The sequence below is a fragment of the Lithobates pipiens genome, unplaced genomic scaffold, assembly GCF_037356315.1.
Source record: "Lithobates pipiens isolate NorthernLeopardFrog02 unplaced genomic scaffold, aLitPip1_a1.2 Scaffold_23, whole genome shotgun sequence".
NCBI lineage: Eukaryota > Metazoa > Chordata > Amphibia > Anura > Ranidae > Lithobates > Lithobates pipiens.
The window spans coordinates 134,064,284-134,080,321 of record NW_027507785.1 but is presented as its reverse complement, the minus strand read 5'-3'; the positions used below and the strand labels follow the sequence as shown (position 1 = coordinate 134,080,321).

At 47.5% G+C, this 16,038-nt stretch overlaps 1 protein-coding gene across 1 annotated transcript in view; it reads right to left on the bottom strand.

Moving 5' to 3' along the window:
* TOM1 (target of myb1 membrane trafficking protein) overlaps positions 1-16,038 on the bottom strand; it is a 519,326-nt gene that overhangs the window by 20,907 nt on the left and 482,381 nt on the right. Inside the window, exon 14 of the mRNA XM_077452403.1 lies at positions 2,505-2,544. Coding sequence (XP_077308529.1) covers positions 2,505-2,544 — 40 coding nt within the window. The remainder of the gene's footprint in view (positions 1-2,504; positions 2,545-16,038) is intronic.

Below are 16,038 nucleotides of genomic sequence, written 5' to 3'. Positions count from 1 at the left end.
GGCGGCTTCTGAAGCGCCAACACCAGATTCAAATCCCATGGAGGTAATGGAGGACGCACTGGAGGGACTACATGTCGCAACTCCTGCACAAAGGTACTCACTAATGAGTGAGACGCCAGGGGTCTTTGAAAAAAAGACAGCCAGAGATTAAATCTGCCCCTAGATGGTGCTCAACGCCAACCTCTGGTCTACACCTTGCTACAGAACAGCAGGATCCTGGATACAGAGAAGGAGCGCGGATGCCACCCTTTCTCCTCACACATGGAGATGCAAGCCTTCCAAGTACGATGGTATATCTTCCTAGAAGATTTCCGCGCCCTCAGCATAGTTGGAATCACCGAGTCCGACAGACCCCTGTTCCTCAATACCTGGCTTTTAATAGCCAGGCCATTAAAGCCAGCGATGGTAAAGCAGGGTGAAGGATTGGACCTTGAGATAAGAGGTCCTCTCTCAACGGCAGTCGCCAGGGCGTGTCTGCCACCAGGCGCACCAGGTCTGCGTACCAGGCCCGCTGAGGCCAATCTGGGGCAACCAGGATTACTGGAATCCCCTCGACTTCCACTCTGCGAAGCAGACATGGCAACAGTTTCAGCGGAGGAAAGGCGTAGATCAGCCGGTACTGATCCCATGGAGCCATCAGCGCGTCTGACGCGTCTGCCCACGGATCTCTTGTCCTGGACACGTATATTGGCACCTTCTGATTGAGCCGGGGGGCCAATAGATCCACATCTGGTGTGTCCCATTCACACAGGGTATACAGGAAGTAACCAGAGAAAGCACCTTGCAAGCTGTCACAAGAGGCCTGCGGTGAAGAAAGCATTTTGGCTTTCACAAAATGGCTGCCAATGTAATCCATAGGAATCCCAGGGAAAATGGCTGCTGAAGCTCCCCAGGGGAATCTATAGCTTTCCCAAATCCAAGATAGCCACTGGAATGGCGCCATGAGGTGAAAAGAGCAAAAAAAAAGACATTCTCCACAAAAACTGCCTTTTTGGGACCACCAGACCTGGACCAGGACTGAACAGCAACTGCACAGAGCCCCACAGGTGAGAAACAGCGACACACACACACACACACACACACACACACACACACACATACACCGCCCGCAGGACATGCAGACACCCCCCTCAGAGGGGGGAAGGAGGGGTGATAGGGACTTGGGAGAGAAGATAAGGAGGTGAGGTGGCTCCCGAATCGACCCCCAGGGAATGCCCAGCTGCTCCCCCCACCGAAGCAGGGAGAGCCGTACTTAACAGTCCTGAAGAGCTGGGAGACATTCCGTGGTAGCCAACTCCTGCGCAGTTACAGGGAAGGTTACTGGCCCGGTATACTGTGATTCAGACATCAGTAGCCCGGTCATATGTATACCCCGGAGCATTGAAGCTCACCGACCCACTCTGGAGAATGAGGTATGTCGTGGCCTGCCGAGCCGTAGCTGCGGCCTACTCACGCTCGATGGCCGGACTGGGGAGACTACAAGGATTTCATTAACCAGCCTGTCACCCAGCCGGCAGTTGATAGAAGATCTCAGGATCTCTCATCTTGCGCAAAAAGCAGCAAACCTGCAGCAAAAACATGGACCGAGAGGCCCACAGGGTTTTCTAGGTCATTCTCCTTGCTAGGCAAAATAAAAACTGAAGCTGCTAGGAGCAGTGGAAAGGGCTGATACGTCCCCTTGTAGTCCTTTGAAAGCAAGCAGGGAGTTCTATTTCCGCCTGGCTTGCTGTAGTGGGCGGAGAGGTCCCACAGCCCCTGGTATGTGCTGCCCATGGAGGTGGTGTCCTCCTCCTTTGCTCCCCCCTCCTCCTCTCTGCCAGCACCTGTTTAATGTGGGGGGTGTACTAATGGGGGATTTTCCAAAAATCTTCTGCTTCAAGGACCTAGCACCTACCAGCCCAGAATATTGCTAGGGTGTTTCAGTTAGCCGAATCAGCAGCTCGTGTGGCTAGGACAGGCTGAAAATTCAATTCCAACAAGGACACAAGGTTCGATGGTATCTTGGTTGCCAAGTATTACATTGCCTGTGAGGCCCAACGAAATGGAAGGTTGGGATTTATTGCAGCGAGAGTGGTGTCCAAAAGGGAGATGTTGAGTGAGGACCCTGACATAGACTCTCACTGCCAAAATAAAAGAATCAGTAGCTGCTGCCACTGATCGAGAAACATTTTCCCATATGCATCTTTTAAAGAAATCAGACCACCAACTTCTCTCAGACAGGGGCGACTACACACAGATTGAAATTTGGCCAGCTGTTGCTGAACTGGCACAATTTTGATCAGTGTATACAAGACTGCATCATCAAAGCCTTCCACAAACCTGTTAAGTCACACTGCATAGTCTTTCCAATTATGTCACATTAGTACTTATGTGGTAGAGAGATTTGTAGCTATACTGGCTATAAAAATAAAAAATAAAACACACAACAGTTTAAATACTGTTGGAAAACAGAAGTTGTTCAAACAAAAGCAATTGTTTTACGAGATAAAGTTTAGGGTACTTGCCTTCACTAGTGACACCATCCTCCCCCTCAATCTCTTCTTCCTGCATGTGAAAAAAAAATGCACTGATTAGAGATTTTCTGTATGTGAAGGTAATTCACATTCGAAGAGATATGAGCAACAATGCCACTAATCATGCTTCAGCTGTTAGAATGGATTCAGTACAGGGATTCTCTAAGCTGTACTGTAAATTTTCCCTGCAGTTCTCCCTTTTCACACACAAATTAATTAAAGCTTGACAGCTTCAATTTCACACTCTTGGGTAGGACATTCTAACTAAAATATTATGTAGCATGCACATATGTGGTTGGATGCCCTGGTTTACAGCATGTTGAACTCATTTAAAGAGTTTTCTTTCTTCAATTTTTTATTTTTTTTTTTAAATGGAACTTCTGGTTTATGTGAAGGTGACCCCCTGACATACCACATTTGGCATGTCATTTTTTGGGGGAGTAGCATTTTTACAGGCATCCAGCTCTTACTTCCTCCTTTGGCTCCACAGCGCCAGAAGGAAGATCACCTCTCCCCGCTCCCTGCAATCCTCTGGGACACGTCAAAGGTCTCAGAAGACTGCTCGGCCATTCATTGTGTGCAGCACGGCTTGCACATGTGCAGTGCGCACCCTGGCTGTAAAGCCACAGCCGGCCACCCACAGTTAAAATGTCGGCGCCACAGAGAGGAGGGGGAGAGGAGTGAGGCTTCCTGCATCGCTGGACCATGGGACAGGTGAGTGTTTTTGTAGCTGCTGACTTTTAAAATGGGTAGAACTCTGCTTTAAACACCTTAAAATCTCCTACATTGTTTCTCCTGTATGTAACTTATCATTGTAAGTGACTGTATCATTTGATTTTTGTTTGCAGAAATTAGTTAATTACTGTTGGTGATTAACCATTTCATTTTCAGACACAACAGTACCTCCTGAAAAGCAGATATTTCTATCTGTGAAGTGCGCCGAGAAAATACTAAACATTTACAGTGTCTTAAAAAAAAAGTATTCATACCCCTTGAAACTTTCCACATTTTATCACGTTACAAACAAAATTGTAAATTTATTTTATTGGGATTTTATATGATAAACCAACACAAAGTGACACATAATTGTGAAGTGGTATGAAAATTATTCATATTTTTTTTTTATAAACATGAGGCGTGCATTTATATTCACCCCTTTACTCTGATACCCCAAACTAAAATCGAATGGAACTAATTGCCTTCATACGTCACCTAATTAGCCACTTCAGCCCCAGAAGAATTTACCCCCTTATCCACTTCCCATCCAGGTCAATTCTGACATTTCTCTCCTACGTGTAAAATTCATCTTTTTTTGCTAGAAAATGACACAGAATCGCCAAACATTATAATTTTTTTTTAGCAAAGACCCTAGAGAATACAATGACGGTTGTTGCAACTTAATCGTATCCATCCTGAAATGTTTGTACCGTATTGACCTGTTCAGAATTTTTAGGTTCAATATCAAACGGTACTTCCCTGAAGATTTCCTCACTAGAAAAATATGGGAGTGGAAACGCCTGCCCTCCTGACTTTCTGGAACTTGGATCATGACCTCTTGCTGTATCCATTCCCATAACAGGCCCATCATCGTAGAGGCCTTCTCCTGGTCCCTTGGTAGGGCTGTTACATAGAACCTGCTCGGGGGTGGTTCTGGAAATTCCAGCCTGTACCCCTGAGCTATAACGCTTTTCATGAACAAACTTGGAGATATTGAGTCCCACTGCTCATGAAAAGCTGACAATCTCCCCTCCACTGGGGAGAGATTGTCACTTACTTTTAGAGGCCTGATCTGGGGGAGATCTAAAGAGAACTCCCCCCCACCTCTACCCCTCTGGGAGCCCCACTGGCTCTTACGGTCCTGGTCTTTACTCTTATGGGACTGTTGAAGAGCACGAAAAATGTTCTTGACGGTTTGCTTTTTCATAGCAGGGAAGGCCTTTTTCTTGTCAGCTGTCCTGTCAAGAACTGACTCCAGGTCAGGCCCAAAGAGAAGATCTCCTGAAAAGGGCAAGCTACATAGTTTGACCTTAGAGGCTGTGTCCCCTGACCAAGTTTTCAGCCAGATTGCCCTCCTGGCTGAATTTACTAGAGCCGAAGACCTTGCGGCTAACTTAACAGACTCTGCTGATGCGTCCGCCATATACTTGACTGCATTCAAATTTAGGGGAAAAGATTCCAAATGATCTTTGCGAGATGTACCCGCTTCTACATGACTTTTTAATTTCTCCACCCAGCATTCTAGGTTCCTGGCCACCACTGTGGCGGCCATGGCTTCATTAAGACTAACTAATGCTCCATCGCAGGTTTTTTTTGAGGCTGGAGTCAGCTTTTTTGTCCATCGGATCCTTTAAGACTCCCATATCCTCGAAGGCCAAGTCCGTTCGCCTAGAGACCTGCGAAAAAGCTGCATCAACTCGAGGCCTCTTGTTCCATACCTCCGAGTCCTTGTCCTCAAAGGGGAACCTCCCCCTGAGGGATTTGGAGAAAAAAAAGGGTCTCTTTCTGGGTCCTTCCATTCTTTAACTGAATCGGAAATCTGTGGCCTGGAAAAACTACATTTTGTTTCATCCATCCCATGGTACATCTTGTTGTGGACCGACAGTTGTACCTTTTCCTCCTGAATTTCTTGAGTACTGTAGATTGCCCTTAAAATGTCATCTACCTCCTCTAGTGATAGCTTGTACCGAGAGGCCCTGCTATCCTCTTCCTCCTCTTCAGAATCCCTGAGGGAGACAAGAGTACTCCCCCCTTCATTGCCTGATTCCTCGGTCTCTACTGGTCTAGAAGATGCTTTGGAACTAGGCGTAGGTTCTGGGGTTCAGCCTGCCCTGATGGGTTTTGTATCAGGATGGACCTGACCGAACTCAGCGAGTTTGTCAGCTTTTTGACCGAGGAAAATAAATCCTTATACTGCTGGGACGTTTCCTCCTCCACCAACTCCTTGATACAAACTCTGCACATCGCCTTCTGCCACGAGTCTCTAAGGGGGTTCTTGCAAGAAGGGCATTTCCTCTGGCTTGGTTTAGGCTTTCCTAGTGATTTTTCCTGAAATGACATACAGTTTAACTCACTAAGTGATTAACTGCTAACAGACCACCACCAAGCGAGTGCAGAGATCCACCACCAACAGGCCACAAGCGAGACCCCCAAACCATGCTGCAGGGTCCGAGTGAAGTCACCTCTGACCCTGCAGCGACAGGCCCCCGATAGGGGAGGAACATACAAAGACCCAAAGAACAACCCATAGGGTAGCAAGAAAGCGCCACTGCACCTCACCTACGTGGGCTGGACCGGTGCTGGGGGCGCCTGCCTCCGCCATAGCTGTCTTGCCCTTGTCCATTCCGCCGAGTAGGACAGCTCCATTTCTGCCATTCTTTTTGAATTTCCTGGCCGCCGCGTCATCAGTGCTGGCTGGAAGCGGAAGCACCGGTCACCTGACCCGCCCCCTAGTCCCAGGTGTTTGGAACCACGGCGCCATGCCCCATCAGAACGCCCTGCGTCGCCGCCGGTCGGGACCTGGAACCCGAAAACCGGGATATGCTGCTGACCTGCAGCAACCCCCACCAGCTACAGAGCCCTCCCTGCGCTAACCAGCGGCCTCCAGGCTCACAACGCCGGGCGTCTGAGGGTCCTCACTCCCCTGAGAATGCGGGACTGGGAGCACCAGGACACCCCTCACCCCTGGAAGAGCTGCTGGCAGGCCACAGAAAGAACCAACACCACCACTGCTAAGCCTGCTCTCCTCCGGAGAGAGTGTAGCTTCCCTGGTTCCAGGCACATGCTTCCACCATGGAGGAAACACAATAACTGAATCCATGGTGGAAGAGGGGGAGTTTTTAAAGTGGGCATGTGTTTCCTGAGAAGAAGGTGGAGCTACACTCTCTCCGGGGTTGTCCTGAAAGGCGGTTCGAGAATTTTTTTTACACAATGTCACTGAAATTATATATTGTTTACACATGTCATGGTTATAGGTGGGATTACACCCCAAAATATATTCTGCTGCTTCTCATGAGAATGGGGATACCACTTGTGTGGGGCTTTTTGGGAGCCTAGCTAAGTAAAGGACCCGGAACACCAATCACCGCCTTCAGGATTTCTAAGGGAGTATATTTTTGATTTCACTCCTCACTACCTATCACAGTTTAGGAGGCCATGAAATGGCAAGATAGCCCCCCCCTCCCAAAGTACAGCAAAGTAGACGCCCAAAGCTATTTGCCGAGAGGCCTCACCTTCTCCCCGACAGCCTTACCTAACCCGTTTACCCTATTTCTCGATCTTAACAGATTTGTTAGAAACATCACCATAAAACGCCACTTTAACCACTTTCAGACCGGACCATTTTGCTGGTAAATGACCAGAGGTCTTTTTACACTTTGGCACTGCGCTGCTTTAACTGGTAATTGCGCGGTCATGCAATGTTGTACCCAAACAAAATTTGCGTCCTTTTCTTCCCACAAATAGAGCTTTCTTTTGATGGTATTTGATTGCCTCTGCGATTTTTATTTTTTGCGATATAAACGTAAAAAGACCGCAAATTTTGAAAAAAAATGATATTTTCTACTTTTTGTTATTAGAAAAATCCAATAAACTCAATTTTAGTCATACATTTAGGCCAAAATGTATTCAGCCACATGTCTTTGGTAAAAAAAAAGTCAATAATTGTATATTTATTGGTTTGCGCAAAAGTTGTCACATCTACAAACTAAGGTACGTTTTCTGGAATTTACGCAGCTTTTAGTTTACGACTGCCTATCTCATTTCTTGAGGTGCTAAAATGGCAGGGCAGTACAAAACCCCCCCAAATGACCCCATTTTGGAAAGTAGACCCCCTAAGGAAATTGATAAGAGGCATGTTGAGCCCATTGAATATTTTATTTTTTTGCCTCAAGCGATTGAATAATGACAAAAAAAAATTTTTTTTTACACAAAGTTGTCACTAAATGATATATTGCTCACACATGCTATGGGCGTATGTGAAATGACACCCCAAAATAAATTCTGCTGCTTCTCCTGAGTATGGGGATACCACATATGTGGGACTTTTTGGGAGCCTAGCCGCGTACGGGGCCCCGAAAACCAAGCACCGCCTTCAGGCTTTCTAAGGGCGTAAATTTTTGAGTTCACTTCTCACTACCTATTACAGTTTTGAAGGCCATAAAATGCCAAGATGGCACAAAACCCCCACAAATGACCCCATTTTAGAAAGTAGACACCCCAAGCTATTTGCTGAGAGGCATGTTGAGTCCATGGAATATTTTATATTTTGCCACAAGTTGCGGGAAAATTACAAACTTTTTTTTTTTTTTCACAAAGTTGTCACTAAATGATATATTGCTCACGCATGAATAAATTCTGCTGCTTCTCCTGAGTACGGGGATACCACATATGTGGGACTTTTTGGGAGCCTAGCCGCGTACGGGGCCCCGAAAACCAAGCACCGCCTTCAGGCTTTCTAAGGGCGTTAAAGTTTTGAAGGCCATAAAATGCCAAGATGGCACAAACCCCCCCAAATGACCCCATTTTGGAAAGTAGACACCCCTAAATTTAGGGGTACACTAGTGAGACTAGGTAATAAATGGCGGATGCCCTGAAACTATAAAAAAATAACTAACCAACCAGCGTCACCTGTAACAGTTATATGGTGATCACTGGTGAAAGGGTTAACTAGGGGGCAATTAGGGGGCTTTATGCGGTAGTATATGGGGGTCCCTGGCGCTATAAAAAGCTGCAGCGAACCTAAATACTTACCTGCCTAACTAGCGTCACCTGTGACACTAATACAGCGATCAGAAAAACGATCGCTTATTAGGCTGGGTTCACACTGGAGCGATGCGGGAACGCCACTAATGCGCGGCGGGTTCCCGCATCGCATGCCTCCCGGCGGCAGTTCACACTGCCCTATGCGAACTGCTGGGAGTGTCAGTGAAATGTTACTGACACCCCCAGATCAGTTCGCATATCGCAGTGCGATCTGCAAACTCGGATCGCATGGTGTGAACACCCATGCGATCCGATTCTGCTGCGGGCCAAAAAAAGGGTCCCGTGCGAATTTGCGGCGGGTGCGGCGAATGGCTGAACTCGAATCGCACAGAGATCGGATGTGATTTGCACTGCAGTGCGGTGCGAATCACATCCGTTCTCATAAACCGCTGCAATGTGAACCCAGCCTTAGTGACACTGGCGACGGGGGGTGATCACGGGGTTAAACCTTTATTGGGGGGGTTAGGGGGGTACCTTAGAACTAAAGGGGGCTAACCCTAACTGCCCTAACAGTTATTAGTCACAAATGACACCCGCCGGGTGATCAGGGGGTTAAACCTTTATTAGGTAATAAATGGCGGGTGCCCTGAAACTATAAAAAAATAACTAACCAACCAGCGTCACCTGTAACAGTTATATGGTGATCACTGGTGAAAGGGTTAACTAGGGGGCAATCAGGGGGCTTTATGCGGTAGTATATGGGGGTCCCTGGCGCTATAAAAAGCTGCGGCGAACCTAAATACCTACCTGCCTAACTAGCGTCACCTGTGACACTAATACGGCGATCAGAAAAATGATCGCTTATTAGGCTGGGTTCACACTGGAGCGATGCGGAAACGCCGCGAATCCGCAGCGGGTTCCCGCATCGCATGCCTCCCGGCGGCAGTTCACACTGCCCTATGCGAACTGCTGGGAGTGTCAGTGAAATGTTACTGACACCCCCAGATCAGTTCGCATATCGCAGTGCGATCTGCAAACTCGGATCGCATGGTGTGAACACCCATGCGATCCGATTCTGCTGCGGGCCAAAAAAAGGGTCCCGTGCGAATTTGCGGCGGGTGCGGCGGGTGTGGCGAATGGCTGAACTCGAATCGCACAGAGATCGGATGTGATTTGCACTGCAGTGCGGTGCGAATCACATTCGTTCTCATAAACCGCTGCAATGTGAACCCAGCCTTAGTGACACTGGCGACGGGGGGTGATCACGGGGTTAAACCTTTATTGGGGGGGTTAGGGGGGTACATTAGAACTAAAGGGGGCTAACTCTAACTGCCCTAACAGTTATTACAGTCACAAATGACACCAATGCAAAAAAAAAAAAAATATGACATTGGTGTCACTGTGACTGGGGGGGCAGGGGTAATTGGGGGGGTGATCGGGGGGTAAAGGGGGGGTGTGAGTGTGCCTGGCATGTTCTACTGTGTGTGTAGAGTGTTGGTGCAACTCACCGATCCGCTCTCCTCCGTGTCGGAACGAAAAATACCGACACGGAGGAGAGAATACATCACTTCCTCTCCTGTGTTTACATTACAGGAGAGGAAGTGATGTCACCGGGGATTTCTATTCGTCGGGAGCGATCGCGAGGGGGTGGCCATGAATGAATGGCCGTCCCCTCGTCCGGGATCGCTCCCGAACGAATACCGACCGCCGCAGGCACCGGGCGGGGGCCCGATCGGGCCCCCGACCTGCGGGAGGCAAGGGACGTACATGTATGTCCTTATGCCTGCCCGTGCCATTCTACCGACGTACATCGGCGTGCGGCGGTCGGCAACTGGTTAACATCCAAAACAACAAGAAATACATAAAACATGGAATAGCCGCCAATTCAGACAACCCCCAAAAAAATCCTAGTACCAATGCGGACACCCCTGCTTCTTTCGGATTATCCGAACTCCGAGCACTCGAACAATTGGAAGAACACCTCCCCTCCCATACAACACACCAACTTCAAACCCAAGTCCATCTTTTACCCCACTTTTTCCATAGGGCCATACGTTCAAACGTTCTACCAAGTCGTCTACTCAGACATGCTAAAGATGTGCCAATCCTCCAAATCGCAAACTCGCCCCTCATCCAATCTAACCCCTGCTGAACGTACTTCTCTCAAATTCCTTACTGATAACAAATCTATCGTAATTAGACCAGCCGATAAAGGAGGTAGCATTGTAGTCCTAAACCATACCGACTACATACAAGAAACAACCAGACTCCTCTCCGACACCTCCACCTACAAGAAACTATACAGAGATCCCTTACCAGAATTTATGATAGAAGCCCAGCTAATCATTGATCGAGCAACTAACGATGGGGTTGTCAGTACCGCCGAAGCTGCCTTCCTCAAACATGATTTTTATCAAAGACCATATTTCTATTATTTACCAAAAATTCACAAAGACCCTATACATCCCCCCGGTAGACCTATAGTAGCAGCAATGGAAAGTGTCACTAGTTATTTCTCTATCTATCTCGATCATTTCTTGCAAAACATAGTCCAAAATCTACCTTCATACATCAGGGACAGTACTCACTTATTAAATACCTTGCAATCCTACTCCTGGGAGCAAACTTATCGTTGGCTCCCTCTTGACGTTGTATCCTTATATACATCCATTCCCCATGAAATTGGGCTACAGGCCGTACAACACTTCCTTAGTAACGAACCACAACTGAATCCCCGCCAAAATTCATTCCTAATGGAAATACTAAAATTCTGTCTAACCCACAATTACTTAGAATCAGATGGGAACTACCATATTCAAACGAAAGGCACAGCTATGGGGGCAAATTTTGCTCCCAGCTATGCCAACCTTACAATGGGTTTCTGGGAATCATTATATATACACACCAATAACCCCTTTGCTGCCAACATAATTTTTTTACGGTCGGTATATAGACAGTCAACATTTGGGACGGCCCCGAAGGCCTCATCCTACCCTTTGTTCACCATTGTAATAACAATGACATGGGCTTATCCTTTACCTTTGTCACAGATAGTGAAACTTTGGCATTTTTGGATTTAGAACTGTTCCATAAAAGTAACACAATTTGTGCCCAAAACTATACGAAACCTCCCTACGAAAATCCTTACCTACATTTTGACAGTTGCCACCACCCAAGATGGCTAAAAAATATACCAAAAAGTACATTAAAACAAGATTACATTTCCCATAGTCAAACTCTGATAAAAAAAATTTAAAGACAAAGGTTATCCTGACCAGACAGTCAATGACGCCTGTTCATATTATCTAGACAGTTTTATCCCAGAGACATGTTCTCGTATATCACTCTCTACCAATACTCGTAACACCAACACCGTTCAGTCGACAAGATTTGTCACTAAATTTCACAAAAGGTTCAAGACAATGAAAAAGATCATTAAAAGACATTGGTCCATCCTACAGGAAGACCCCCATCTTAAACACAGTGATAAACCAATCATTACCTACAGACGTGCCAAAAACATCAAATCACAAATAGCACCCAGCAAAATAAGAAAGTCCGGTCCCCCAGCTAATACCCTTACTACTTTCTTTGATATTAAAGGGATGTACCAATGTAAAAAAACGCTATGCCTCACCTGTGCCCACGTTAACCACAAACAAAAAAATGTTGTTCATAAGGGGAAACAATACCCCATTTCCGAATTCTTCAATTGTGGTTCTGAGTACGTAATATATTGCCTCACCTGTCCCTGCGGCTTACTATATGTAGGCCGCACTATACGTGCACTTCGGAAAAGATTTGGTGAACATCGCAACTTAATCGAGAAAGGAAAGGATAAACATAGTGTCCCCAGACACTTCAAAGAATATCATGAGCAATCCGTTATAGGTTTACGTGTCTGGGTGATAGAATCTATTCCCTCAACATTTCCAATCGCTGAACGATACAAACGTTTATGCGAAAGAGAAAATTATTGGATTTATAAATTAGACACCCTAGCCCCTGGGGGGCTTAACGAAGGAATCGAAATCAACATTCTCTTATGAAAAACATGTACTTATTTATACTCATTCCTTTATATATGTATATGTATGTATATATATATATATATATATATATATATATATATATATATAGAAAGGCCAGTATGGTGGCCTGGAATTATGGGAGGAGCCCGGTGGGGTATATAACTAGCCCGGTCGCCTGCCTTCCTCGTCAGTTCCGGTGCGCGATATCTGATACGTCAGAAATCAAGGGCCGACTGTTTGAGACCAAACATAGCGAGTTGTGTTCGTGAGTCCCCGTGTTTGTCTTGATCGTGTCCGTGTTGTCAGTCGTCTTATCGTTGGCGTTCGTGTGTTTTCCGTCCGAGTGTCACAATACTCAAAGAAATTGCCGTTGTCGTACAACGCGTCTGGGCCGGCTGTCGCAGGTAGGGCTTCGGCACCGATTTTTCTCATTTCATGTGTTACAATGTCACTTAAACACGATATCCTGAACTCACGAACCTCTCACCTTTCATTTCACGAACGTTTTAAACCGTGTCACTCGTAACCTCATGTCACTACTCCTTTTTCTTGCGAAGGAAAGTTGTTATTTCCTTTCGAGACGAGTCGGTCGTGCCACATCGGGCACTTCATTTCGTAGGCACGTCAGGTCGAGCCGAACGACTCCCCAATCATTACTTAAATATTCGAATCGGTCGAATCACTTCGATACCGCAGCCGACTGCTCGTTACGTTAATTCTAGCAGTCCGGATCATTTCGAATGTCGTGTCCTTTCAAACGGTAAACCGGTCCGACCGTTCCAAATACGATTCATTTCATATATTTGAGTCATTTCGATCATTTCATTCCGTTCGAATTATTTCGATCATTTCATGTCACTTCGCATCATTTCAATCTTTTTGATATCAGATCAATTCATTTCATTTCTGTCACTCACCGCGCTCCGGTGCGAATCCTGTCGCATCCCCGATGCACCGATTCGCTTCGGAGTGCCCTAGTTATTCGGCCTCATTTCTGTACATGCTCCAGAGACTGAGTCACTCGCAGGTTCAGGCACAATCCCTGATTCTAGTCTTTGTCATGGCATACCATTTCTGTCACTTATTACGCTCCGATTCGAATCCCATCGCATGCATTAATGCACCGATTCGTTCCGGTGTGCCCAGCTGTTACGCCTCATTTCAGTACATGCTCCAGAGAAGGATTCTTTGTTGTAACCATTTGTCCAGTCGTTGATTCTTGTCTCTGTCATGGCATATCATTTTCTGTCACTTATCACGCTCCGATTCGAATCCTGTTGCATTTATTGATGCACCGATTTGTTCCGGTGTGCCCAGCTGTCATTTCAGTACATGCTCCAAAGACAGGATTCGTTTGTTTCATTCATGGGCACATCCTCGGATTCTTGTCTTTGTCATGGGTATCATTTCATCTCACCTATCACGCTCCGGTACGAATAGTCACATCCGTGCACCAAATTCGTCTCGGCGTGCCCTAGGACAGGCCTCATTTTCAGTACATGCTCCAGAATCCGTTTCGTGCTCGGTCGCAAGATGGTGGCATGGCGATCCGGGCATCTGTCATGGCGGATTCACTCATTTCACTGTCATATCGCTTCCCGGTTCAAGTCCAGTTGATTTTTCAAACTTTGGATTCCTACCGGGGGCCTGGCTCACCGACCTCATTTCACTATAAATTGCTTCAAAGTTTCATACCTGCCAAAAAAAAATTAAAAATCTCTCCTCCATGAAATCACTATTTTGGCTAGCATTTCTGTTCAGGTATAGAACTCTCAAACTTCACCTTCATCTCCTCAGCTCAGTCGAGTTTTCACCTGGTGGGACGGTGCCTCCTTAGGTAAGAAAAAAAAAAAAAAAAAAAACGTCTTCTGGGAGGAAACGCTCATGAGCGGAAGCATCCTTCTTGTTAAGCATATATGCTTTTTCAGGATCTCCAACGTGTCTTGTAATCCATGTCACCCTCATATAGGTTCCGCGTAGGAGAAAACCCGAACCCAAGGACTAATAGGCTCGCCAGGCCTGGATTACGCCACCATGTCTCGGGCTGGCAGCGAGGACCTCACTGCCCCATTGTCTCCGTCTCTAGTCTCAGAGAGTGGCAGCCAACGGTCCCTCAGAGCATGGACCATTCCTAGGATGACAGCTGAGCTTAGGCGCAGAGGCGTACCCTTTCCGGCAACAGCCAGGAAGGCCGAGCTTTTCAGGCTCCTCTTTCCTCCCCCAGCGGCGGCTGAGGCTAGTACCCAGCAGGCCTCACTGGGCTCTATCGCCTCTTCTATTTCGCAGCTCCATACCTTGGTGTCTTCCCAGACGACCTCAATGTCAGAGGTCCAGAATCGGGTGGCCCTCCTCGAGACCCGCCCGCCCGTGTCTCCTCCAGTACCAGCATCCCAGGCAGTGACTAACCCTCTCGCAGGTACCACCGAGTGTACATCAGTGGTGTACCCCTCTCATCTGGTATCAGCTAGCATCAGGAAGGACATCTTAGAGGGCAAGGACGTCAATCTGGCTTCGCTTCTCATCTCCATTCATGAACTGGCAGAAAACAAGGCTTATACATGGGGGGACGTGTCGGTGGTCCTCAAGACCAAAGACCCCAGGCTGGACAGGAAGCTTTCTGTCACCGAATTTACACTGGCCTTCGGCATAATGAGGGACATTATCTGCTCAGTCTCCCCTGGCAGGAGGGAGGAGCTGGATCGCTACCTCCATGTGGTAGTAGATCTAGGTTATAAATACGGCGGGTTTTCATTTTACGACTACCACCGCTCCTTTTCCGCCAAAGCGGCCGCCAGGCTCGTTCAGTTCCAGACGCCTACTGATTGGAGCGTCATGGATACAGAACTATTCTGCCGCCACTTTGCGGGGCTACGGTCTCCTCTTTGTGCGATTTGCCAATCGGCTACTCACACCGCGACTTGGTGCGCTAGCTCAGTGGCAGCCCCGCCCTCAGACGGTCCTTCTACCTCAGGTACCGCTCAGGGCTCACAGGCGCCGGCACGCCTGCCGCAGACGGATAAATTTGGGCGCCCGATCAAGACCATGGGGGGTGCAGCAATCTGCAACAATTTTAATAGCGGCTCATGCAATTTCAGTCAGTGCAGGCTGCTCCACGTATGCACACAGTGTCATAGGGCTCATCCCAGGATCATGTGTGAGGTCAAACCGGTTAAGAAATTTTGACTAAGCCGGGTCAACGTCTCGTGGCTCAGCATCTCCCTCACCGATCATCCTACCCCCTCACTATCCGTCTACCTTGTTCAGGGCTTCACTCAAGGCTTTCACACTGGACTTATTTCTCTCCCTCACCTCACGCACGAATGCCAGAACCTGCGGTCAGCAGCTATGGACGAACGAGCCGTTGACCAACTACTACAGTCAGAGTTAGACCGAGACTTCATCATAGGCCCTTTCACACAGCCCCCATTCAACACCTGGAGAGTCAGCCCTATTGGGCTTGTCAAGGGCAAGTTCTCTAATAAACTCAGATTGGTGTACGATTTGTCAGCGCCTCATTCCTCTTCTGTCCCCAGTCTTAATTCCCTTATCCCCTCAGAGGAGTTCTCCCTCAAGTATACATCTGTAGACACGGCCATCCAGGCCATTCTCAAAACAGGCACAGGAACCTGGCTCTCCAAGGCCGACATCTCGGACGCCTTCAAGCTCCTTCCCATCCACCCATCTCTCTGGTGCTGGCATGGCATCAAGTGGAAGGAGCGGTACTATTTTGCCACCAAACTTACATTCGGGTCCAAGAGCAGCCCCTGGCTCTTCGATACTTTCGCTCAGACTCT